The sequence below is a fragment of the Gigantopelta aegis genome, chromosome 4, assembly GCF_016097555.1.
Source record: "Gigantopelta aegis isolate Gae_Host chromosome 4, Gae_host_genome, whole genome shotgun sequence".
NCBI lineage: Eukaryota > Metazoa > Mollusca > Gastropoda > Neomphalida > Peltospiridae > Gigantopelta > Gigantopelta aegis.
The window spans coordinates 11,100,788-11,127,033 of NC_054702.1; the positions used below are offsets into that span (position 1 = coordinate 11,100,788).

At 38.6% G+C, this 26,246-nt stretch overlaps 2 protein-coding genes across 2 annotated transcripts; one reads left to right on the forward strand and one right to left on the reverse strand.

Annotated features, from left to right (window-relative positions):
• Window positions 1-8,616: 8,616 nt before the first annotated feature.
• Window positions 8,617-12,855, reverse strand: LOC121370245. Its single transcript, XM_041495368.1, has 3 exons — window positions 12,663-12,855; window positions 10,160-10,315; window positions 8,617-9,186 (listed from the first exon to the last, which is right to left on the reverse strand). Exons 1-3 carry the CDS (start codon window positions 12,853-12,855, stop codon window positions 8,942-8,944), a joined length of 594 nt encoding a protein of 197 aa, XP_041351302.1. The 3' UTR covers window positions 8,617-8,941.
• A 4,124-nt stretch (window positions 12,856-16,979) lies between these two features.
• On the forward strand, window positions 16,980-24,708 carry LOC121371964. Its single transcript, XM_041498193.1, has 5 exons — window positions 16,980-17,567; window positions 19,196-19,546; window positions 22,128-22,364; window positions 23,753-23,791; window positions 24,233-24,708. The coding sequence occupies exons 1-5, from the start codon at window positions 17,264-17,266 to the stop codon at window positions 24,499-24,501; spliced, it is 1,200 nt and encodes a 399-aa protein (XP_041354127.1). The 5' UTR covers window positions 16,980-17,263; the 3' UTR covers window positions 24,502-24,708.
• Window positions 24,709-26,246: the final 1,538 nt, after the last annotated feature.

Below are 26,246 nucleotides of genomic sequence, written 5' to 3' on the forward strand. Positions count from 1 at the left end.
TTGAACACACTATTTATTTTTACTTAATTCAACCATTACAAAATATTTTTTTGGGAATAACTTAATAATTGTGAATATATGAGGTATAGTGATCAAAGCTGTTTGCGATCGTGTTCATATGTTGCCAATGTTGAATGTATCGTAAGCTTAAAGTAGCAACATTAAACGGATTACCCTGAGTTGTCATCCCTAACAAGACTTTCATTTGTTCCCCTAATAATAAACACACATACTGCTTTTTCTGTTTTTTAAAACATTATCTTACCATAACATGTTTTAAAGTTACATTATCTGGTTACCATATTATAACATCATGTACAGGGTGTATACTACCAAATCAAATCCCATAGACGACAATAGTAACATATGTGGCTAAAACTCCTACCTGCAACGTATCAACCGACATAAACGCCACGGATATAAATACTACCACCCCTTACACTTAAAATGAATCAGAAAAAAATGGGGGTCAAGCTGCTCGTTTCTGAGATAACGGGTAGCGTCTATGACTACCCTAGTTTCGCACAAAATTCGAGTACTTTTTTTTACAGGTACCCCATACATGTTTCAAGCACAAGGCTACTTGACACATTGGTACTAGATGAAATAAAATTGCAATTTTTTTTTTACCCAGATGAAACTATTATTTTTTACAACCAACACACTCACATTTATAACCAATCACAGGACTTGTGGTGTTCACTTCTCTATCAAAAGTTGGGTGCACCTCGCACTTTGACCCAGCCGGAAATTATTTGGTTTAGTACTACCTACAAATGTGAAATACAAGCTCAAATGCACTTTTAAAAAAAGTTGTGTGTGTTCGCTATGAACGGATATCGTCAAACGTATACGCTTGATTCGTCGCCTGTGCCGCCATAGCTCGGCAAAGCACAAACGACAGCCTGTTGTCAGTTTCAGTTAACACGTGCGTTTGCCGATTTCAAATTGTAGGGTTCGTCTCAAAAAATTAAAAGAGAAATCTTGCGCTGTAGTTGAAACCGGTTTGATCTTGGCAACGTAGTATCGACAGTCGTACCTTCCTATTTCAGAATTGATATTTTATAAAGTGTTAGTAGAACTTTCAAAGTTTAGTTTGTATACTAGTAACATATTAATCATGTATATATTTTTAAAATAAAATATTCTAAAGTAGACAATGAACGTTTTCACTTCTTAATTTTACGTGTTAAAATCGACAAATTCAAATAAATATTATTTCATTTGGAAAAGGTAAAGTTGGGGGGGGGGGGGGGTGTGTTTAACGACATCAAAGATAAAGCATATTGATTTAATAATCATCCGACCCCATACAACCGTAAATAAAATGTGTTGAGTGCGTCGTTAAATAAAACATATCCTATCCTTCCTTCCATCTGCTGTTGGATGTCTAACATTTGGTAATTTTGACATAATCTTAGAGAGGAATCGGGTGCATGTGCAGGGGAAGGGTATTGGAGGTCGAAACCCTTACTTGCTCAAGCTTAAAAAAAAATGAAATGTATTTTTTGGGGGAGCATGGCCCCATATAAACTTCGCTTAACACAGTCTATAACCCCAACCCCGCTGAAATCCCTGCACACGCGCCTTGGAAACCCGCTACATTTTTTTTTAGAAAGGGATTGTTTATATGTACCATCCCACAGACAGGATATCACATACCATGGTCTTTTTATATACCTGCCGATGGGGATCGATCCTAGGCTGACAGCGCATTTCCAAAAAACACCTTTTTAGGTCTAAGTAATGAATAAAAATAACATATAGTCTTGAAAAATGTTACATAAATCGAACACAGTACCCTCTTCCTCTACGCCTAGAGCGTTACGTAATTGGTAACACCCCTTTACATGTAACGCGTATGCCAACAGCTGGCCACTGTAAAAATTTCAAGGCAAATCCCCCACTCGCCGACCCCTGGAAAGGCGTTGTACCATACCTCTATGGATATAAATATGTTTTGGAGATATGAGACAGTTAAATTTGTTCAAAAATTGGGAAATCTCACGTGATCTCTTGTTTGGGAATTCTATACTTGTGATAAGCCAATGAAAACCGAGATCGGTACGAGCCCGTTAAAAGTGTTCCACTTTCAAAATCATGGCTTTGTTTTTGACCTGGATAAGCCAGCGTAGTGAAACCAATGCGGAGTGCAGCGTTATATATGCACCAAACGTAATTGGATTTTCTGTTCTATATGCTTTAATAATAATAATATTCCAGGGAATGTAATTTTAAATATAAAACATTATACCTATAAATACATTTGGAATGGCGTTTGGCCAAATTTCAAATTTCGTTTGGTCATTGGAAGAAGAATAAATCTGTACGTAAGAAATTGTTTTAGACAAAAATCGATATTAAGATTTTTCAAAATATTACTATATCCAGAAATGTATTGATCATAGAGATAGAAAATATCAGTAAATTGTAATTTTAATAATATTAAAAATATATATATATTTCTCGAACACCTTTTAAAATGGCTACAGACTCGGGGTAGTGTCTTTCAGGAATTAAATCTTAACTGATTACAGTTAATTACATGTTCAGGTGTTTCTTTCAGAACTGGCGAGAAGTTAGTATTAACCATAGGCTTACGACATGGGGGGGGGGGGGGGGGGGGGGCACTGCTGGAGCAAATCCTCAAATACGGGCAAAACGATACACGAGTCATTCTGCAGTACCTGGCAGATTTCAGGTCCAATTAAAATAAAATTTTGTCTACCTTTTGTCTCTCTTTTTCTTCATCAGTTAGGTAGATTAGTAGCCTATCATAAGTACATAATCGTTTTGGCAGCAGTGGTCTATCTGGCCGATTTCGATTTAAAATTTATTGAAATCTGCATGGTGTCCCGTCTCAGTGTTATCTACGTCACGACACGTGGCCTTACTTGAACTTTAATTTATTTTGTTTCCTATATTATTTAACATGCTAATGTGAATCACAGCGTATTTACATTACTTTGTAAAACTAATATTCACATTTTGTTTGATATCTTGGACATAACTGAACAGTATTCAGGTTCTCGGACTGTGACGATCTACCCAATGCCAGATATTCAGCGCAATCCCATGTAGATAATCGCTCTATCAAGATACTTTTTAATTTTATGAGTGCGGGAACTTGTGTGAAGTTAAACAAGTGCATTCCCTACTGAACACCGCTATTTCTCAATTATATTACTTTTCAATAGTTTATAATTAGTAAGGAAAAAATAGCTGTTGTGACGTAAATAACTCACCGTGACGTATATGTCAAGGTTGAAACTACAATTATTATTTTTATTTTTATTTTCACATTTATTTAAGAAATAAATAACTACAAATTAATCGATCCCACGCATAATCTTTCCATAATTAATTTAATAATATTAATTTGTAAAAGTCTTCTATTGGACGATAAGAGGGGGGTTTCCGAATAAGTTGTAGCTAAATATAGCATGGTCACCATCTTCGTTTGTCAGTTGTCTGCAAAGAATTATAGAAAAAACTTAGTGTGTTGATTGTGTACGTATAAAACAGTGATGTCTCTAGTTAATGTGTGTGACAATCAAGATTCCCCCCTAAAATACATTGTCTTCTAGTAAATGGAATTATTTGGTTGTAATTGTTTATAGGCATATAGCTGAAGGTATAAATTTTGTTTCAAAGCAAAACCTAATAAATGTTTTTGGCGTGAACCGCAACTTAGACCTTTAATACTAAGCAAAATCTTTAAAAAACCAAAAGTCGATTCACATGATTTGTACCTAGATAACCGATTGTTCGGTTACGTGACACGAATTATATTTGCATAACCTATTCATTTAACTTAAATTTGGATTGAACTTACATTTTAATGACAGCTGATACTATTAGATTTTAGCTAAAATATTGTATTTCCTTTCATAAAATATAGTTTCTTTGATACTTGGTAAAGTGACTTTCCAAACATGTAACAGTTTACCATGTAAGACACAAACAACTCAAGACTTATTTACCCCCTTAGTGTGTGTGTGTGTGTGTGCGCGTGTGTGTGTGTGTGTGTGTGTGAATAAATTGTTAGAAGTATGCACTTTTGGGAATACATATCATAGGAATGTTGACAAATTAGTGTAAAGATTTTAAAATTAATTTGTTCAAAATGAATAGCAGGCATGTTTGAAAGTAAAGTAAAGTTTGCTTTATTTAACGACGCCACTAGAGCATATTGATTTTTTATCTTATCATCGGCTATTGGACGTCAAACATATGGTCATTCTGACACTGTGTTTTTTTAGAGTAATCCCGCTGTCGCCACATAGGCTACTCTTTTACGACAGGCAGCAAGATATCTTTTATTTGCGCTTCCCACAGGCAGGATAGCACAAACCATGGCCTTTGTTAAACCAGTTATGGATCACTGGTCGGTGCAAGTGGTTTACACCTACCCACTGAGCCATGCGGAGCACTCATTCAGGGTTTGGAGTCGGTATTTGGATTAAAAATCCCATGCCTCGACTGGGATCCGAACCCAGTACATACCAGCCTGTAGACCGATGGCCTAACCACGACGCCACCGAGGCCGGTAGCAGGCATGTTTGACTGAATTGTGTTTGATTTATGGGGAGAGGGCTCCGTTTTTTTAGGAAAATGTTGGGTTGTTTGGTTTTATTGCTCTTCTGGGGGTTTTCTAAATGACTGCGGGAGGGTGTTCGAGGTGCTTACCTCCTTCCATTTTAATATCAGGGCCTATACATGTATCTTTGTTATATGACGGACAATAATTGTTTCATCTATGACACACTCAAAAAGTTAAAGTTTGTTTTGTTTAACGACACCATTAGAGCACACTGATTTATTAATCATAGACTATTGGGTGTCAATGTCATCTCCGTCACACAATATAAAAATGACGCAGATGACCGTTACGTAGATGACACAACAATTAATTAGTAAGAGTAGTAGGGACGGTTCAAGCAAGTGCCGTCCATACTAGTAGTAAGCAAATTTGTTCATATAAAGAGAATGGCCGAGTTATGTTGTTTCTGATCTATCAATTAAAATCGTTTATAAAAAAAAGTGAATTGTTTGCATGGGCGTCATTTACAAGGGAAAAGTGGGGGGGGGGGGGGGGGACAATTGGGTTCTAACAATATTTCGTGCGACTAATCGCGAGCGCCCTAGGCGAAAAATGAAGGTCATTGTGGCTGTCTGAGAACATTATTTAGAGTAGTGCACCACCATGTACACTGAATATTTTTCTGAAATATATACTGCAATTTACATTCACATAGTTTCCATTGAGTCATTGTAAAATTGTGGGGGGGGGGGGGGGGGGACATCAGATATTCTGTCCCCCCTGTCCCCCCACCAAATGACGCCCATGATTGTTTGCTAAGATAACACAAATAAAAATATTACTTGAACATTTTTGTTTTACCAATTTGCCCTGTTACTGCAGAATGACTCGCATGTATTCGGGCCTACCCATGGCTTAATTAAAGCAAGCTGTTGTAGCGCACACCTGCCATGGGGCAGGGCCCCGTTTCACAAAGCGATCTTAACCCTAAGATCACACTAAGAGCATCTATAGTTGCCTTATAAATGCGCTTACGGTAATGTTAGCGCTAAGATCGCTTCGTGGAACGGGGCCCTGGACAGGGAATGGTTTGGGGTTGATGGGAGAAGGAACCGTCCGCGCTAGTCCAGTGCAAGAGAGCACTGGCAGCCCGACCAGGGTCGGTAGCGGGCGGGGACATTTGTGGGACTACGGAATTTTGAATGTCCCGTAGGATTAAGTCCGAAACCAGGGCCGTACCCTGACCAAAATCCATGGGGGGGGCACTAAATTTTATAAATAATTTTTAACATACTATAAAGATTAAACATTTCTATGCTATTACTGGAGATATATAAAAAAAAAAAAAGGACAAGATTCTCAGGGGGGGCAGCTGCCCCCCCCCTGCCCCCCCCCCCCCCCCCGGAGGGTACGGCCCTGGAAACAGTAAAGATTTACGCAGTTTTGATGAAATAATTTGGCGCTTTTTAGAAGGTTCATCGAAAATAAGCTATTTGAGTAATTTTAACTTAGTGACCGAAAATATAGAACTTTATCTAGTCATCATATCTGGTGGTTTCTCCAAGACCGATGAGCGCGAGTGCGTGCGTACGTACGTACGTGCGTGTGTGTGTGTGTGTGTTATTTCACATGTTAACGATGCCACTAAAATACATTAATTAATCATTGGCTACTGGATGTCAAACATTTGGCAATTCTCACAGGCAATCTTCAAAGGAAACTTTACAATTATTTTCTTTTGGCAGCAAGGGATCTTTTATATGCAATTTCCTATTTTTAAAAAAAAGACAGCACATACCAAGGCCTATGCTATGGCATTTTGAAGCACAGGTTGAAACAGGAGAAAACCGAATCATATGAATAAAACAAACTTAAGTTGCTTAATTATTGATGGGGAGTATAATTAATTTATTCTATCAATAAGGAAGGAAGGAAGGAAGAAGTTCGAACGTTTTATTTAACGCATTATGCGAGCGCTTGACCAATTGGATATGTCTCGCTCCGATCTACCGATAATAACTAGCATATGGCAATCTATTGATAATAACTAGCATATTGCGACTACATAGCGGGTTTGGCCATTTAACATGTCAATCGGTCTGGCACCATGGCTTAGGCGTATGGGGTCCTTTTTTTCTTTCTTTCTTTTTTTGTTGTTTTTTTTTTGTTGTTGTTGTTGTTGTTGAGTGTGGTGGACTGGCTGATTTTTGCCCGAATTAAACGAAAATGCCCGAATCTAGATAACAACGTTTATTCATATTTGTATTACTACCAAACAGCTATGTACGGTTCCAAACGACTCGCTACACATTTTTCACATGAACTGCAACTAATATTGCGAGTAGAATGATGGAAATACATGGTGAAAAGTTTTAAAACAAGGATATTTTGCCTGAACATCTTCATTTTTTTTTGCCCGAATGCGAAGATTTATTCCAGCACGTGTGTGTGTAAGGGGGTGGGGCAGTTGACCCCTAACCCCCACCCACATCTCGTATGTTAATGACTTTTCAAATTTGGCGCCAAAAGCGTTTCGGTGGGTTCGCTTCAAGGACTGGCAGGTTATGGTTCAGACGATATTGTGGGGGGGGGGGACATCAGATATTCTGTCCCCCCTGTCCCCCCACCAAATGACGCCCATGATTGTTTGCTAAGATAACACAAATAAAAATATTACTTGAACATTTTTGTTTTACCAATTTGCCCTGTTACTGCAGAATGACTCGCATGTATTCGGGCCTACCCATGGCTTAATTAAAGCAAGCTGTTGTAGCGCACACCTGCCATGGGGCAGGGCCCCGTTTCACAAAGCGATCTTAACCCTAAGATCACACTAAGAGCATCTATAGTTGCCTTATAAATGCGCTTACGGTAATGTTAGCGCTAAGATCGCTTCGTGGAACGGGGCCCTGGACAGGGAATGGTTTGGGGTTGATGGGAGAAGGAACCGTCCGCGCTAGTCCAGTGCAAGAGAGCACTGGCAGCCCGACCAGGGTCGGTAGCGGGCGGGGACATTTGTGGGACTACGGAATTTTGAATGTCCCGTAGGATTAAGTCCGAAACCAGGGCCGTACCCTGACCAAAATCCATGGGGGGGGCACTAAATTTTATAAATAATTTTTAACATACTATAAAGATTAAACATTTCTATGCTATTACTGGAGATATATAAAAAAAAAAAAAGGACAAGATTCTCAGGGGGGGGCAGCTGCCCCCCCCCCCTGCCCCCCCCCCCCCCCGGAGGGTACGGCCCTGGAAACAGTAAAGATTTACGCAGTTTTGATGAAATAATTTGGCGCTTTTTAGAAGGTTCATCGAAAATAAGCTATTTGAGTAATTTTAACTTAGTGACCGAAAATATAGAACTTTATCTAGTCATCATATCTGGTGGTTTCTCCAAGACCGATGAGCGCGAGTGCGTGCGTACGTACGTACGTGCGTGTGTGTGTGTGTGTTATTTCACATGTTAACGATGCCACTAAAATACATTAATTAATCATTGGCTACTGGATGTCAAACATTTGGCAATTCTCACAGGCAATCTTCAAAGGAAACTTTACAATTATTTTCTTTTGGCAGCAAGGGATCTTTTATATGCAATTTCCTATTTTTAAAAAAAAGACAGCACATACCAAGGCCTATGCTATGGCATTTTGAAGCACAGGTTGAAACAGGAGAAAACCGAATCATATGAATAAAACAAACTTAAGTTGCTTAATTATTGATGGGGAGTATAATTAATTTATTCTATCAATAAGGAAGGAAGGAAGGAAGAAGTTCGAACGTTTTATTTAACGCATTATGCGAGCGCTTGACCAATTGGATATGTCTCGCTCCGATCTACCGATAATAACTAGCATATGGCAATCTATTGATAATAACTAGCATATTGCGACTACATAGCGGGTTTGGCCATTTAACATGTCAATCGGTCTGGCACCATGGCTTAGGCGTATGGGGTCCTTTTTTTCTTTCTTTCTTTTTTTTTTTTTTTTTTTTTTTGTTGTTGTTGTTGTTGTTGAGTGTGGTGGACTGGCTGATTTTTGCCCGAATTAAACGAAAATGCCCGAATCTAGATAACAACGTTTATTCATATTTGTATTACTACCAAACAGCTATGTACGGTTCCAAACGACTCGCTACACATTTTTCACATGAACTGCAACTAATATTGCGAGTAGAATGATGGAAATACATGGTGAAAAGTTTTAAAACAAGGATATTTTGCCTGAACATCTTCATTTTTTTTTGCCCGAATGCGAAGATTTATTCCAGCACGTGTGTGTGTAAGGGGGTGGGGCAGTTGACCCCTAACCCCCACCCACATCTCGTATGTTAATGACTTTTCAAATTTGGCGCCAAAAGCGTTTCGGTGGGTTCGCTTCAAGGACTGGCAGGTTATGGTTCAGACGTGGACGTGACTGGTCCGGCAGTGTCGTCTGCTCGCTGTAAGGTCTTTCTTCTTGTCTCGAGTTTCTGGTCGAGATCCACGGCCAGCAGGACTGCCGCGAGCAGCCAGCCCACCATGGCCACGGTGATGAGGATGTAGGCGAAACCCACCGCGAAATCCGTGGCGAACACAGCTTCGAAAAACACAGAGCCTTTGGTAGCGTAGATGACAATTCCCATCAGGATGAACACCACTGCAGAGAGAAAGAGAAACAAAATATTCTAATAGTAGGATCCATTTTAGGGTCGTCGGCAGCATCATGGGTAAATCGGGTTTCACCCTAGCCCGAGTACTCCACCGTTCGAGAGCTAGACTGGCAATTGGACGGTTATGATCGATCTGTCGGAGAGTACTCGGGCTAATGTCATCAATACATAAACATTTCACGGGGAATCATGCATTTCCCCGCACCCTAATAAACATAGGCTGTGTTCCTCCACTTCAAAGTGATTCTTCAACAATAACCATCCGTCTTGAAACATTTTGTAACACGATATATCTACCTCTAAATTTACGTAATGTTATGCTATTAAATGGTTGGGGTTTTTTGTTGTGTTTTTTAGATTGACCTTGCTATAGGTCCGATGGCAGTTATAGGCCCTCCGGTGGCTATATATTGTCATTTCTGATGCTCCACTCTCTAGAAGTGAACTGAACGCGTAAGGTAAAGACCGGCATAGAAATATGCACTATATTGGTGACTGACATTTGACATAGGCTATACGAGAAAACTGTATAGTGAGACCACAATCATTGAATGTTTAGTAACGCATCCCATGATACCCCTCCCCATGCCCCAGAGCCTTACTTAATTGATCAACGGCCCCGAATATAGTTCCAATGTTTTTAAATTTGAGAAGATATACGTTGAATATGAAATATCTTCTTCATTTATAAAACATTAAAGAAATTAAAAGAAAATAATGAAAGAGAAAAGAAAGAAAAAATGTTGTTTTAAGTAGGACTATTGTAATGCTCCCCCCCCCCCCCCCACCCCCACCCCACACACACACGCGCGCACGCACACACAGAGAGAGAGAGAGAGAGAGAGAGAGAGAGAGAGAGAGAGAGAGAGAGAGAGAGAGAGAGAGAGAGAGAGAGAGAGAGAGAGACCGACCGACCGACCGACCGAACAGTTTGCTATGCCCCTAGTGACCGAAACGTACCTGTTAAGAATGACAAAACGGTGGCTGCCACAAGGGTAGACTTGCTCCGGGCCAGTTTGCTGGAGAAGAGCACAACGAGAACGAGGATGATGGCGGTGCTAGCGGTGAGCACGGCCATGGTCTCCACTATCTGGACCGCCTGGAACCACACCTGACCTGGAAAATACACACACAGTTACCTTAGAGAAAACATTTTCATAGAACCGCCTGGAACCACACCTGACCTAGAAAATACACACACAGTTACCTTAGAGAAAACATTTTCATAGAACCGCCTGGAACCACACCTGACCTGGAAAATACACACACAGTTACCTTAGAGAAAACATTTTCATAGAACCGCCTGGAACCACACCTGACCTGGAAAATACTCATACCAAATTATCTTACATTTTCATAGAAAATAACTCGCACACAAAATACTCCGTTATGAATTAATGAAGGCTTAACGATAAAGACATCGAAGAGGCCTATTGAGTATCAAACAAAGGTAAGCACTAAACATATGTATATCGCAGGATCGAACCACCTCAGTGGATCCATTCAACTGATTGTTTTTTTCTCATTCCAATCTGTGCACCACAACTGGTCAAATGTTGTGGTATGTGCTTTCCTGTCTGTGGGAAAGTGCATATAAAAGATATCTTGTTGCAAATTACTATACATACACACACACACACACACACACACACACACACACACACACACACACACACACACACACCGTTAGTGACATCTTTCGATGTCTATGGAAATTGTGGAAAGCAATATATTTATGCCAAATGTGTTTGAACTGTAGAGGGCTGTCTGAAGAGTAATACTCAAATTCCATTTGTACGTAATCCACTTGTGCGTATACATATAAGTAACACTCGCTCCATCCAGTGCACCACGACTGGTATATCAAAGGTCGTGGTATGTGCTATCCTGTCTGTGGGATGATGTATATAAAACATCCCTTGCCTCTAATAGTAAAATAAAATGTAGCGGGTTTCCTCTCTAAGACTATATGTCGAAATTGCCAAATGTTTGACATCCAATAGCCGATGATTAATAAATCAATGTGCTCTAGTATTGTCGTAAAAACAAAACAAAGTTCTTCATAAAGCAAAGAAGCGTACGGAAATGTATAAATACTACTCGACCTATATTATATGCCTAGAAAGTGATTGTTACGGATTACCTATCCGTGTACACATACGGATTACCGTTACGTATACGCATTGCGGATTACCGTTACGTATACACATATGGATTACCGTTACGTATACGGATTATCGTTACGTATACGAATACGGATTACCGTTACGTATACGCATATGGATTATGTACAAATGGAATTTACGCCTTATGGTCCACACATTTACCCACGTCCCAAACAGTTTTTTAAAAGTCCGTTTTGTTTAGCGATACAGCTAGAGTACATTGATGTATTAATCATCATGTTGGATGTCAAGTCTTACAGAAAACCCGCTACATTTTTCCTTTAGCAGCAAGAGATCTTTTAGGTCTATGAATGAATGAATGAATGTTTAACGCTACCTCAGCACAAAAAATATACATCAGCTATTGGGCGTCAAACAAAGGTAAGTACTTTCCAAAGACTGGACAGCACCTGTCACGGTCTTTGATGTACCAGTCTTGGGACACTAGTTCGGACGGGACCATCCCAAAGTGCCCAAGAATCGTGGTATGTGTTGTCCTGACCTGTATATTCGAATGTGCATGTAAAAGAGCCCTCGCTACTATTCGATAAGGATAGCCTACGTGGCAGCAGCAGCCCCAAGTTCAGCCACTGAACTTTTTGCTAATGTTCGCGAACTATTTGATTGGTTACCAACGTGGCCATTTGGTTTACCGTGAAGCGCATAAAGCAGTCAGCCGGACGTTTCTCCGCTCGGTCTGGCTGATTCTAGACCATGTGTTTAAATAACGAAATAACCGTATTTGAAAATGTGCTGAGATGTCGTTAATAAATATTACACTGAACTCCACTGAAAAGGCATCACCCAATTTCCAGTTGTTATTACTATCGCATAAATGTGAAGTTGTTATAAAACATACAATTAGTAACGTTAGGCATACCCTTGTATTTATTTGGGGTTATTATTGCCTACCAGAATACATTCAATGATACAAAATCAGTTAGATATGTCATTGTTAATTCTTCTCGTATTCTTTTTACAACTACACATATTGTCTGGTGCGTTTTTAAGGGAGTTCAGTATAGAAGAGTTCAGCCAGACCGAGCAGAAAAAGGACCGCTAGACTGGTTTATGCGCTTCACATTGAAACAAATGACTACGTCGGGAACAAATCAAATAGCTCGTGAATGTTAGCAAAACGTTCTTTGGATCAATTTAGGTTATATTTCCCTTTGCTGTAACAAACAAACAAACACAAAAAAACAAACACCAACAACAACAACAACACACACACACACACACACACACACAAACAGACACAAAACCCCCAAAATCCAACATGATCTATAAATACTGACCAATGAGGGCTGGCGATGCTAGTGACGACACACATAATCCGTTCTGACAGACCTCCCACATGCCCTCGTTAGAGTTGGTTCTCCGACTCCAGAAGGGCGAGGCGAACCCGATCAGGTGCAAGACGAACGTCATGAACATCACCAAGGCGGCAACTTTCAACATCACTGTTGTCTGCCCGCAACAAAACACCATTTTGAACTACACCGCGTAATGTGACTGTCACCACCAGTCGTGTGGCTCCCACTGGTGGGTCGTTTAAATATGGATCCTTGTGTAATGTCGTACATGTCACGCAGGAATACGATTATGTGAAAGTGTCATAGGCTTGTTGGGTGGAATACGAGATATGGACGAGCACCTCTCGGAATAATAAATGAGATTTTTGTTATGTCATTATTAATATAGTTGATGGAAACACGTTGTTAAATGGAATTTCAATCAAGGAAACATAATCGTAATCTGAATCGTATGATAAACATAATATTACATGAGTGACCGTTAGATACCATTTATATATAACAACGAGTTGTTTCAAAACGTATCTGGGTAAAAAAAGAAATTGAATGGTCAAATTCACATCTTTAAACCTAGAAAAATCGCTTTTCAAATATAATTGTTTTGGTCTCGGATTATGTTTATTGCATTTCTGGTTATTATATGCTATTCAGCAAAAATGTTTTGCACATTTTTTTTAATTTATTACAAATAGAAATGATGCTTATTAAGTTTAAAGTCAACTCCGTTACTCACAAAATCGATAATGTGGAAGATGTATATAATAATTAGATATATTTCATTTCATTGTCTAAATATATCACAAGTTTTGCTTATTTCCTTTTGAGTGTTATTCCATTGTGTCAATTTTGAATTAAAAATATATGATTATTGGGAAGCATATAAAACAACTATGACCACTGAATTTCATATGATTTTAATATTATATTTAAATAATTAGTATATAGTGAACTTTATTATACTCTAGACTCTATTCGTCTTGGAGTTGAGGACATTATTAAAAGCGTAATGAAGTTGAGGGAGTCATGCATAACCTCAACTCCGTTACGACTGACACACATTACAACACTAAGCATTGTAATGGAGTTGAGATAACTGAGTTGAGGGACATTACCATTATGAGCAGATAATTCATAATACTATTGACTGAATAATTGATTATGCAACCTCATGTAAGTGTGGGCTGTGAGTTAATTACAGGTGTGATTTCATTTCATTTTAACTTATTTTCGTGCTTATATCCAACTAAGGTTCAAGCACGCTCTCCTGGGCACACACCTCAGCTATCTGGGCAGTGGGCTGCCTGTCAAGGACAGTGGGTTAGGTGTTAGTTGGTTTGTGGTTAGTGAGAGAGAAGAGGGTGTAGTGGCCTTACACCTACCCATTGAGCTCTTAAGAACTCGCTCTGCGTTTGAGCCGGTATTGGGCTGCAAACCATGTACCTACCAGCCTGTAGTCCGATGGCTTAACTACTGCGCCACCGAGGCCGGTTACAGGTGTGAAACCAATTTATATTTGACAAGTGAGATATATGTTTAACTAAGTGATCGGAGTTGAAGATGATTGAACCTACTCACTTACCTAAGGCATCTTGCCAATTAATTTAAAAAAATTCTGTTCCAAACTGTGGCACTTTTTTCTGTTATGAAAACTTTCCCATCAAACGGTTTCCTACAGTATCACTTCAAGTAGAATACAATTTACTAGATTTGCCCAGGTTTCGTTTATTTAATGTGTAACGGAGTTTAGTAAGTAATAAGGGACACCAACAAGTTGACTCTTAAAATATGTCACTGATCATAAATAGTAACATTTGAGCTTTCAAACAACCATAAATATATACTGTGTAATCACCTCATTACTTGTGATGTCATAAATATGTACTGTGTAATCACCTCATTACTTGTGATGTCGTGAAACCATTACTGGGACATACTCTAATGACCAAAAAGTACAAATATATAAAAATAAATAAATAAATAAATAACACCATTCAGCTAGGTTTAAAATACATTTAAACGTCTTTTCTGACTAGAACACATTTAACTTATATACGTCACAGAGCTATCATATTTCATATAACTGTATCCTGCTCCCCCTCCCACCCCCTCTAATTTTTGTAAGTTCGACACGACCCTCGTATGTGGTATACCCTATAACATGTTTTTACACCGGTCGTGCCCGAGCTGCGATGGGTCGTAGTAGGATCGATTGCTATTGATGTTTACCGTAAAACTCTATGTCATACGACTGGTATATCAAAGGCCGTGGCATGTGCTGTTAGACTGTCTGTTGGAAAGTGCATTTAAAGATTACTTGCTTCTATTAGGTAGGAGTAGTCATGCTATCAGGTAGAGGCAGCATGTTTCCTCTCTATACCAACGATCGAAACGGACAAATTCATCATTATGCCTTGTGTGTCTGTCTGTGCAGGTTTTTGTCTGTCATGTTATTTGTTTTTAACTTTTCATTTTAGCTTCTCCATCTCTCTCTCTCTCTCTCTCTCTCTCTCTCTCTCTCTCTCTCTCTCTCTCTCTCTCTCTCTCTCTCTCTCTCTCTCTCTCTCTCTCTCTTTCTCTCTCATATCATAAATTATGGTTGTGAGAAATTTCAAGTTTTTAGGACGAATGCAGAATCAAATGTGCATGTTAAAAGATGTAATTCCGACGTCGCATACACTTAGGGCTGCGCATTTCTTGTGCATAGCGAGTTCGATTTATGTTTTACTGGAAAGTCTCTGATAGTATAAGAGGGCGAGACATAGCCCAGTGCCAAAGCGCTCGCCTGATGCGCTGTCGGTTTAGGATCGATCCCCGTCGTTGGCCAATTGGGCTATGTCTCGTTCTAGCCAGTCCATCACGACTGGTATATCATGTGCTATCCTGTCTGTGGGATGGTGCATATAAAAGATCCCTTGCTACTAATGGAAAAATTTAGCGGGTTTCCTAACTAAGACTATATATGACAGAATTACCAAATGTTTGACATCTAATAGCCGATGATCAATGTGCTCTAGTAGTGTCGTTAAACAAAACAAACTTTAGCTGATAGTACAAATTAAGATTTTTCAAAATGATGTTCAATGAGGGTGACAAAGCTAGCACTGAGGCTTGTTTTAATGAGGAGCAAAACGAAGCAGTTTGATGCAAAAGATTGAAAGATTAGTTCTGTAAACTATCTGATCAAGAAGGTTAAAGACGCTGTAAACATCAATTCAAAAAGATTGAAAGATTAGTTCTGTAAACTATCTGATCAAGAAGGTTAAAGACGCTGTAAACATCAATTCAAAAAGATTGAAAGATTAGTTCTGTAAACTATCTGATCAAGAAGGTTAAAGACGCTGTAAACATCAATTCAAAAAGATTGAAAGATTAGTTCTGTAAACTATCTGATCAAGAAGGTTAAAGACGCTGTAAACATTAATTCAAAAATAGTTGATTGGCGTCACGTTGGAATATCTGACGAATGTGCCATCTGGTCGTTTACTTACTTATATTTTTACAGTATACCTCATATACCGTTGAATTACAGCCAGAGTGTAAATAAAGTTCAAATTCAGTTCAGTGCATTCTCCAAGGTATTATATATTAATTTGACTTTCAACTGGGAAAGGTGCAATGCGCATGATGTGTTATCTTTTGACGCCTATGTAATTGGGCATAAACACGAGAATAAATTATAATATAAACATTTTGTAAGATAGGTGGAAAGCATGTGCACTAAATTTAACTACACTGAGTTTATTTTAAGTCTGTAATCTCGTGTATATATTTCTTATGTAAGCCTTTAGCAGAGATAATCTATAAAACAGGAAATATGAAGAAAACAAATCTACAGACTAAGCTTTATGCTTAAAATTAAAATGCAAAAGCTTTTAAGAGGCAGTTCAGTTTCATTTATATCAAATTATATAAATATGTATTTGACATAGATTGACGTTTTGTTAATCAAATAAATCTAATAAAAATATATAACCACACCCCTTTGCTCTAGGCTGTAACTGCACGTGTATATACGATATAAGTAGTTCAACATACTTTTTACATTAATAGCTGGCACAATTTTCCACAGTATTAAATGAATGATAACATCGGCACCTGCACGAAATGCCAGCAGGTGCAAGTATCTCCTGGGGAGACGCCGTCTTCGTTTACCGCGAAGAGCCGCAAAGCTACAGAAGAAACCGCAGTTCGTTGGCATGACATTGATGATTCGCATCTCGAGTTGTATAGTTTTAGTCGATCACCGTGTTTATCGAAAACACGGATTGAGTTACAGAAACAGATGGAAGGCGCTTTGGGTAACGAGTAATTGGAGTTATCATGACATCAAACCAGATCTTGAGAGAGCTTAAAGCGATATACAAGACGCAAATCCTTGGCAAGCATAATGAAGAAATAAAAGAAGTTATCAAAATAATCGAGGGAAGGGGCACTCGCGTGAATTCGTGCCGCATAATGGAAGTATCGAGGTCTCGAGATAGGCCAACTGTTCAAATGAGGTAATACACACGATCAAATAGATTCATGGCATTCCTTCTGCAGTTATCCCAGCTTCTACACCACAGCATTCTGACAGTTGCATCATGAAGCCGGCCCGTGCAATAAGTGTTGTCCTAGTTGTGATTACCATCACATCCATGACCTGGGGAGAAGATGTCAGTATCGGAGACACATCGCCAATTCCTGACTTCGAATTTCCAGACTTCGATCCAGGAAACAGTTTCTTTCAACCTAATGGGGTTATACAGGGTATGATTTTAGGTGATATACTGCAGAGGATTCAAAATTTAGAAGCATTTTGTGAAGTGGATGGCGAAAAGTTTCAAAAGCTACCAGACACGTCAGTACCGTCGGGCTTTGCTCCAGGCCCCCGTCAGGAGGAACAAGGTAGGAGAAACGAATGTTTGGTTTCATAGCATGAACTAAATGGGTGGGTGGAACCATTAATTGAGCAATCTTAGTAACCATTCCTTTATAAATATCACATCTGTGGGTACGTAATCTACTTAATGCATGCATAGAAAAGGAACGATATGTTTGGAATGGATAAACCGCAATGAGTCCACAGACGGGGATCGATTCTACAACCTATCGTAAATCAGGCGAACAGTCTACCACCGAGCTACATCCCACCAAGTGCATGCATAGTTAAAAGATTGTTTTGTTTAACGAAACCACTAGAGTACGTTGATTAATTCGTCACCAGCTATTGGATGTCAAACATTTGGTAATTTTGACACGTAATCTAAGAAGAAACCCGCTACATTCTCCATCAGTAGCAATGGATTGTTACATGCACTTTCCCTCAGACAGGACAGTACAAACCATGGCCTTTAATACACCATTCTCGGCCATTGATTGGGTCGAGAAAAAGTCAACCACAGAAAAGGCCTACCGATGGGATTCGATCCAAAGCTCCACCGACTGAGCTAGATTCAGCCCTGCATGTGTAGAGTAAATTCATACGAAAAGGAAACCTTTCGACAAAATATTGTATTTGAGGAAATATCCGTAAATCATGCACAGTATATGTAATCCATAATGCGCAATTTACAAAGAGGTTGATTCCATATAATATCAAGGCTCGAAATTATTTTTATGGAATGGAAAGCAAATGTCTGCTTCCGACATTTTAATCTGGAAGCAAATACATTGTACAAGAAATTGAGAAACTGGTATGTGTGTGTGTGTGTGTGTGTGTGTGTGTGTGTGTGTGTGTGTGTGTGTGTGAATGACGCATTGCAGATTATGTCATAGGCGATACAAGTGTCGGAGGGTGGTTTTGTCCCGCCCTCAACCTTGAAGATGATGTGACCAGATTATGCTTTGGTTCTTCTGTTGAAAGGCGAATTAATATGACTGATCACACACACACACACACACACACACACACACACACACACACACTCCACCTCCCAGCTGCAGTCATAGTCAGACACCTGTGGATTTTTATGCATACACGCTAAAAATAAAAAGTTAAAGTTTCTTTTGTTTAACAACACTACTAGAGAATATTGGTTTATTAATCATCGGCTAGTGGATGTCAAACATTTGTTAACTGTGACACGTAGTCAGAGGAACCCCGCTACGTTTTTTCTTTAGCATAAGATTTTTTTTATGCATCTCCCACAGACAGAACATCATATACCACGGCCTTACATATACCAGTCGTGGAGCACTTGTTGTAACGGGGAAAAACAATCAGAGAATATCGACCTTTTGATCCAAGCACTTCAGGTGAGCGGTCCATGGACTTAGCTAGATCCCGCCCCTTTTATGCATACGCATACAAATTACAAAAATGTTGGGGTTTTGTTGTTATTGTTGTTGTTGCTATTGTTGTTGTTGTTATTATTGTTGTTGTGTTTTTTGTTGTTGTTGTATTTTGTTGTTGTTGTTGTTGTATTTTGTTGTTGTAATTTTTGGTTGTTCGTTGTGGTGTTTTTGTTGTTGGTTGTGGTGTTTTTGTTGTTGCTTGTTGTTGTTTTTGTTATTGTTGTTCATTTTCCTTCTAGACGTGAATACTAAAGAAGAACCAGGACTCGAGTTTCCGCCAGATTTTTTCGACTCCGACGACTTTAGCCTGACGTCCAAAGTGGAGGAAGTAGAGGCAACTCTACAGCTCCTCCGGGAGTCGATGCAGGAGTCTAAACGCGAACAAGGTGGTTTCCGTGGCGACCTTGAGGTGGTCAAGGAGCAGGTGGCCAGTGTACAGAAACAGATGACCGAAACGCAGCAGGACATCGCCCACACCAAGGAGGAATTGATGGCAGCCATTGCGGAGACCAATGAAGTACTGACCACCCAGAACAAAGATATTGGCAAGCTGCAGAAGAGTGCTTCCTTCGTTTCATCAGGACTGGCAGGTAAGGTGACTAAACACAAAACAAAACAAATGTATACATCTATGTATTCTCACGGGGGAATCATGTCCCTCCGGACTTCTGTTAATGCATATGCTACTTAAGATCTTAAAATTGTCTTGTTACTCAGATTCAGAACGTCTATACATAGTCTTACGGTGTAACATGAATTGCAGATCTCGGAATTTCTACACGTATTTATATTCTTGGGGTGTAACACAAACTCTTCTATAATTCTTGGTTAAAGGGACATTCCCGAGTTTGCTGCATTGTAAGATGTCTCCGACTAATAAAATATTTCTACGATTAAACTTACATATTAAATATATTTTCTTGTTTAGAATATCAGTGGCTGTATATTCAATGTTTTTGGTCGTCTTAATATTTGTAAGAAGCCCAAACTGGATTTCTTCTTCAAATAATTTCGTACGTACGAAAAAATATATTTTAGGAAATAAAATGAAATTTAACCCAGTACAAATATTAGAACGATCAGAAACATATTTAATACACAGCCACTAATATTTTATGCAGGAAAATATATTTGATATTTAATTACAATCGTTAAAAAATCTCTGTTAGTCGATAACACCTTAAACATTGCAGCAAATTCAGGAATGTCCCTTTAATACATATGTTGCCTTATAGTTTATTGTTACTCAGAATTGCTATACACATTCTTAGGTTGTAACCCAAACTCTTCTTCAGTTGATTGTTAATACATATGTTGCGTTATAGTTTATTGTTACTCGGAATTTCTACACATATTATTAGGGTGAGTAACTCAAACTCTTCCTCAGTTCTTGGTTAATACATAGGTTGCTTTGTAGTTTATGGTTACTTAGAACTGCTACACATATTATTAGGGTGCAACACGAACTACAGTTAATACAAATGCTATGTTATAGTTTATTGTTCTTACTCAGAACTTCTACACATATTCTTATGGGTGAAACATAAACTCCGGTTCTTGATTAATACATAAGTTGTTTATTGTTACAGAAATATAATATTTATATGGAATTATGATGTTGTTGCGATTGTCAGAAAGCAAATACCATTGTTTTCTTATTCAAATTCACCATATATGTTCCTACTGTTTAGCTAATGACACGGAGTCGTAAAGGAATACAGTATCGTATCGTTCTGTTTGGAAGAGTCAGATTAAGAATAACGGTATCGTATATCCTAGGTAAACATCATGGGCGTGATAAACTGGCTTCAGAAATTGCAGTGTGGTTGATATTTGATTGATTTTTAGTACAGATACCGTTCTTGGAGATCTGATGTCTATAAAACATTTTTTGGAATAATACACCTCAAACTGAAATGATTCGGTAAGTCTGTAAAACAGTTTCTAAGATAATACACTTCAAATTGAACAGATTCCGTAAGTCTGTAAAACAGTTTCTGATATAATACACTTCAAATTGAACAGATTCCGTAAGTCTGTAAAACAGTTTCTAAGATAATACACTTCAAATTGAACAGATTCCGTAAGTCTGTAAAACAGTTTCTGATATAATACACTTCAAATTGAACAGATTCCGTAAGTCTGTAAAACAGTTTCTAAGATAATACACTTCAAATTGAACAGATTCCGTAAGTCTGTAAAACAGTTTCTAAGATAATACACTTCAAATTGAACAGATTCCGTAAGTCTGTAAAACAGTTTCTGATATAATACACTTCAAATTGAACAGATTCCGTAAGTCTGTAAAACAGTTTCTAAGATAATACACTTCAAATTGAACAGATTCCGTAAGTCTGTAAAACAGTTTCTGATATAATACACTTCAAATTGAACAGATTCCGTAAGTCTGTAAAACAGTTTCTAAGATAATACACTTCAAATTGAACAGATTCCGTAAGTCTGTAAAACAGTTTCTGATATAATACACTTCAAATTGAACAGATTCCGTAAGTCTGTAAAACAGTTTCTAAGATAATACACTTCAAATTGAACAGATTCCGTAAGTCTGTAAAACAGTTTCTAAGATAATACACTTCAAATTGAACAGATTCCGTAAGTCGGTAAAACAGTTTCTGATATAATACACTTCAAATTGAACAGATTCCGTAAGTCGGTAAAACAGTTTCTGAGATAATACACTTCAAATTGAACAGATTCGGTAAATCTGTAAAATTGTTTCTGGGATAATATTAATTCAATTCAATTACGTTGATATGTATGTATATATGTGTGTTTGTGTGCGTGCATGCATATATATAGGAGGGACTAATATCTTGGCAACAGAAGGCCGTGAATTACTCGTAGAGTTAGTAGTAGGTTGTATGCTTTTCTTGAAAGGTTTTGAACCTTGGATAATTTTTGGTATATTTCGGCACCAACATCCAAAATCCGGTTGTGCTATTACCTTCTCGTATATACTAGTATATTATTAGGCTAGCTGTATAATATCATCTTAAATTTAAAAAATGTTTTGAACCTTGGATAATCCTTGGTATATTTCGGCACCAACATCCAAAATCCGGTTGTGCTATTATCTTCTCATATATACTAGTATATTATTAGGCTAGCATATGACTTCCTTCAGGCAGTGTAATGATTTTCTTTCTTCAGATCTGCGGCACAACCTGTCACATTTAGACCGTTTGGAGATGTCGGTAAGGCAGGCGGTTAACTCGTATGGTAAAACCAGTCGGCATGTCGATCTTTTAGTAAGAAATGTGACGTCACTCCAAACAGACGTCGACGATATGCAGGCGGCACTGAATCGGTCGACAGGTGGCGAAAAAGTAGACCACAAATCAAATGTAACAGACCGACTGATAGCTCGACTTTCCAAGCAGATGTTAGGTAAATATTTGATTAAGTAAATGCAAAATACAGCTGTGGTTAATGCACCATGCCAGAGGCGGATGTAGGGGGGCCCAGGGGCCCGCCCCCCACCCTACATTTTGTGAGTTATAATTTTATTATATATTTTAAAAAAAATTACGATCCCTCTCCAAACCTCCCCAAAGTTCCCTTGGCATTCCGCCTCATGTCATTGCGCCCCCCCCCCCCCTGGATTTTCTGGATCCGCCACTGCATGCATAACCACGGTAGCCTTGTCAGACGGGAGATATAAAACGTTTTGTTAAGAAAGAAATATTGATTTCGTTTTTGTTTTGTTTGTTTTGTTTTTTTCTTTTATTAACTATAGAATAAATCTTAACTCAGATGTATAAATGGGGGGGGGGGGGGGGGTATATGCATGAATTATATTTAAGGAGGCTCGAATCTGACTAATACGTATATATTTAAAGGTACAGACTATGTAGCATATAGCCCTATATATATTTTTCGGTTAGTTGATTGATTGATACAAGATGCTTAGCTTACTCATTAAATTATTAAAAAGAGACCGGAGGGCCGTAACATTTTATATGCAGTGATTTCTACATCTGGCGCAACCGACATTTCAGTTAAGTGGTTTCCTACACAAGTAACACATCATCCTGTCGGCACGTGACATGTTTTAATATGGCTGGATATGGTATCTTGATCACTAAATGTTACAGTACAACTCGTGTGTACAAAAGAGAACACTGGAGATATTAAAACATAGTCACAGATATTATTACTTCAAACGAAGGAAATGTTTTATTTAACGACGTACTCAACACATTTGATTTACGGTTATATGGCGTCGGACATATGGTTAAGGACCAAACAGATATTGAGAGAGGAAACCCGCTGTCGCCACTTCATGGGCTACTCTTTTCGATTAGCAAGGGATCTTTTATATGCACCATGCCACAGTCATTATAACACATACCACGGCCTTTGATATACCAGTCGTGGTGCACTGGCTGGAGCGAGAAATAGCCCAATGAGTCCACCAAAGGGGATCGCTTTACCACTGGGCTACGTCCCGCCTTACTTCAAACGAATGCAAAATAAGTATTGAAATATACCATCTTCTGTCCTCTATCAACAACAGAGGTAAGTCTAGATAGATTTATATCTAAACCTCGGCGGTGTTTAACACGTAGATAGAAATATCCATAAGATGTACATCCCAACTCGGCAAACGTTAACCATTGGTTACTACAGCGAGGTAGTATTAAATAATTATATTACATAAAATCATTAATGTGTATATTGTTTTGTTGTGGGTATTTAGTAGTCAACTGTCTATGTCATTGTCTTTTTAAGACTAGCTGTATAATATCATTGTAAATTTAAAACATGTTTTGCAGGAATTAAAAAACGACTCAAGAAAGGAGAAAGTGCTAAATGTAAGTACCCGCGGGTCTTTGTTATTACATACGTACGTACATACGTACGTACATACATACATACATGCATACATGTGTGCGTGCGTGTACGTGTATTATAGATATTGTGTCATTCTGCTGTAACCCCATATCATATAACAATATTTTTTTCAATTAAATAGCTTGATAGTTCTTTTCCTCATTTTATGACTCATTGAAAAGATTTTAAGTGTATCATTTTAAATATTGAAGTTTGTTGATGTCCTTTTCCAACTTCCTTTCTTTTATCTGTAGCCTAAAGCAAATTGAACATTGCAGTATTTTAGTTACCATACTATTTAAAACAACAACAAAACAAACATCCATTCAACCAGAGAAACAACAACAACAACAACAACAACAAACATCCATCCAACTAAAGAAACAAACAAAAATTTGCACTTTTTAAACTTAAAATTTCAGGTGAATCTGGGAGAGTGATGTTCATGAACTACCCGTTCTCTTATGGAAACTGGCCACAAAAGCGTGAGATACATTTCTCCAGACCGTTTGCCCGCCGTCCCGTCATCACGCTGGGCATAACGCAACTGGACGTCAGCTACAAGTACAACACGCGTGCTGGGGTGCGGCTCGTCAAGCGCTCTAACGTCGGCTTCACGCTCTCCTGCGACGGCTGGTACAACACGCGACTTTACAGGGTCGAGGTCACCTGGATGGCCTGCTTGGTGTAATGGACGGCCAAGAAAATGGAAGCTTATTTTGCGTGACGATGGAGAATTCAGTTTTATGACTTGTTCATTTGCCTGAAAATATATACATTAACATTTTCTTGAAAAGTAATTTATTCAGCCAACAGCAGAATCGTGATATCCCACTTGTTATCAATATTTTGATACATAATTGAATTGTGGCTTCGTAGCCATAAATGGAAAGAAAAATGTGTTTATTTATTTTTAGGTAGCACTCTTTAAAATGGTATGCGAGCGTTAATAGGAGAAAAGGATGTGTAGTAGTTGGTATAAAGTACTCCTACTGACAGCAGCTAGAATTTCCCATTTGTTCTGTTGATAGAGCGCTGGACTTTCATACTAAGGGTCTCTGGTTCATATCCCCTTAGTGGAGGTTGATTTTTCTGTTACATTTGGAGCCGACGAAGGGACTTGGTGTGTTCTAATGTAAGAATACATTTATAACCCAGTCAGGTAGGACCCATAACAGAACCTCAGGTATGCTTTTTCGTTAAACTACAAATTAAATTGAATTAGACAAGAGAGTTACTTTTTAAGAGTACTGCTAAAGCAATACATGTCCCCAAAACGTCTTTGTATCTCCTAAATTCAAGAGACAGGAGATAGCCCAGAGGTAAAGCGTTGTCTGTCTGCCCCGTTGGTAGGCCCTTTGGGCAATTTCTCGTTCCAGCCAGTGCACAACGACTGGTATATCAAAGGCCGTGTTATGTGCTGTTATGTCTGTTGGATAGTGCATATAAAAGATCCCTTGCTACTAATGGAAAAATATGGCGGGTTTTCTCCGAGACTATAGGTTAAAATTATCAAATGTTTGACATCCAATAGTCGATGATGAATAGATCAATGTACTCTAGTGATGTCGTTAAACAAAACAAACTTTTTAATTCCCTTTGAACGTCTAAGTTTAAGGGCCATAACCCTGTGAACAATTGGTAAAGTCAAACTTGATCTGTAACAGTACATGATAAAGCTATGCATAAAATATCAGCTCAGTATCTTGAGGCATTGCAAAAATATAGTCCGTATAAAACAAAAGTTTAAGGGTCGTAACTCTGTCCAAAATGGGTAAGACGCAAGGTAAAGTACAACAGTTCAGCCAAATATCATTGTAGTAAAAAAATAAAGTAAAAAACCCCCCCAGAAAGTCTGGAAAACTGCGTGGGACAGACACTTGGACTTGAAGAAAGAATGTTTTATTTAATGACGCACTCAACACATTTTATTTACGGTTATATGGCGTCAGACATCGTTAAGGACCACAGAGATATTGAGAGGAAACCCGCTGTCGCCACTTCATGAGCTACTCTTTTCGATTAGCAGCAAGGGATCTTTTATATGCACCATCCCACAGACAGGATAGTACATACCACGGTCTTTGTTACACCAGTTGTGGAGCACTGGCTGGAACGAGAAATAGCCCAATGGGTCCACCGACGGGGATCGATCCTAGACCGACCGCGCATCTGGCGGGCGCTTTATCACTGGAGACACAAACCTATAGTCTATATACACTGGTTTGACCGGTAAAGGACTAATAAATCAACCAACATACAAAACAACACCCTCAATTCAGATATAACGATATAGTGGGTTATTTACACACACACACACACACGCGCGCGCATGCAGTATAATGCTCCAGGTTGTAAATGTACGTATACACATGTATTATTTTATTTGAACACGTGTTGGCAACCATTTACATTACTATAATAGTTTGGCACAAT

Excerpts from the sequence above, each read along its gene's own strand:
- LOC121370245 (XM_041495368.1), bottom strand. The coding sequence starts at position 12,855 with ATGGTGTTTTGTTGCGGGCAGACAACAGTGATGTTGAAAGTTGCCGCC. Across the intron at positions 10,316-12,662 it reads AGCATCGCCAGCCCTCATTG|GTCAGGTGTGGTTCCAGGCG; the intron begins GTCAGTATTTAT and ends TGTATTTTCCAG. Across the intron at positions 9,187-10,159 it reads CGTTTTGTCATTCTTAACAG|TGGTGTTCATCCTGATGGGA; the intron begins GTACGTTTCGGT and ends TTCTCTCTGCAG.
- LOC121371964 (XM_041498193.1), top strand. The coding sequence starts at position 17,264 with ATGAAGCCGGCCCGTGCAATAAGTGTTGTCCTAGTTGTGATTACCATC. Across the intron at positions 17,568-19,195 it reads CCCCCGTCAGGAGGAACAAG|ACGTGAATACTAAAGAAGAA; the intron begins GTAGGAGAAACG and ends TTTTCCTTCTAG. Across the intron at positions 22,365-23,752 it reads ACTTTCCAAGCAGATGTTAG|GAATTAAAAAACGACTCAAG; the intron begins GTAAATATTTGA and ends CATGTTTTGCAG.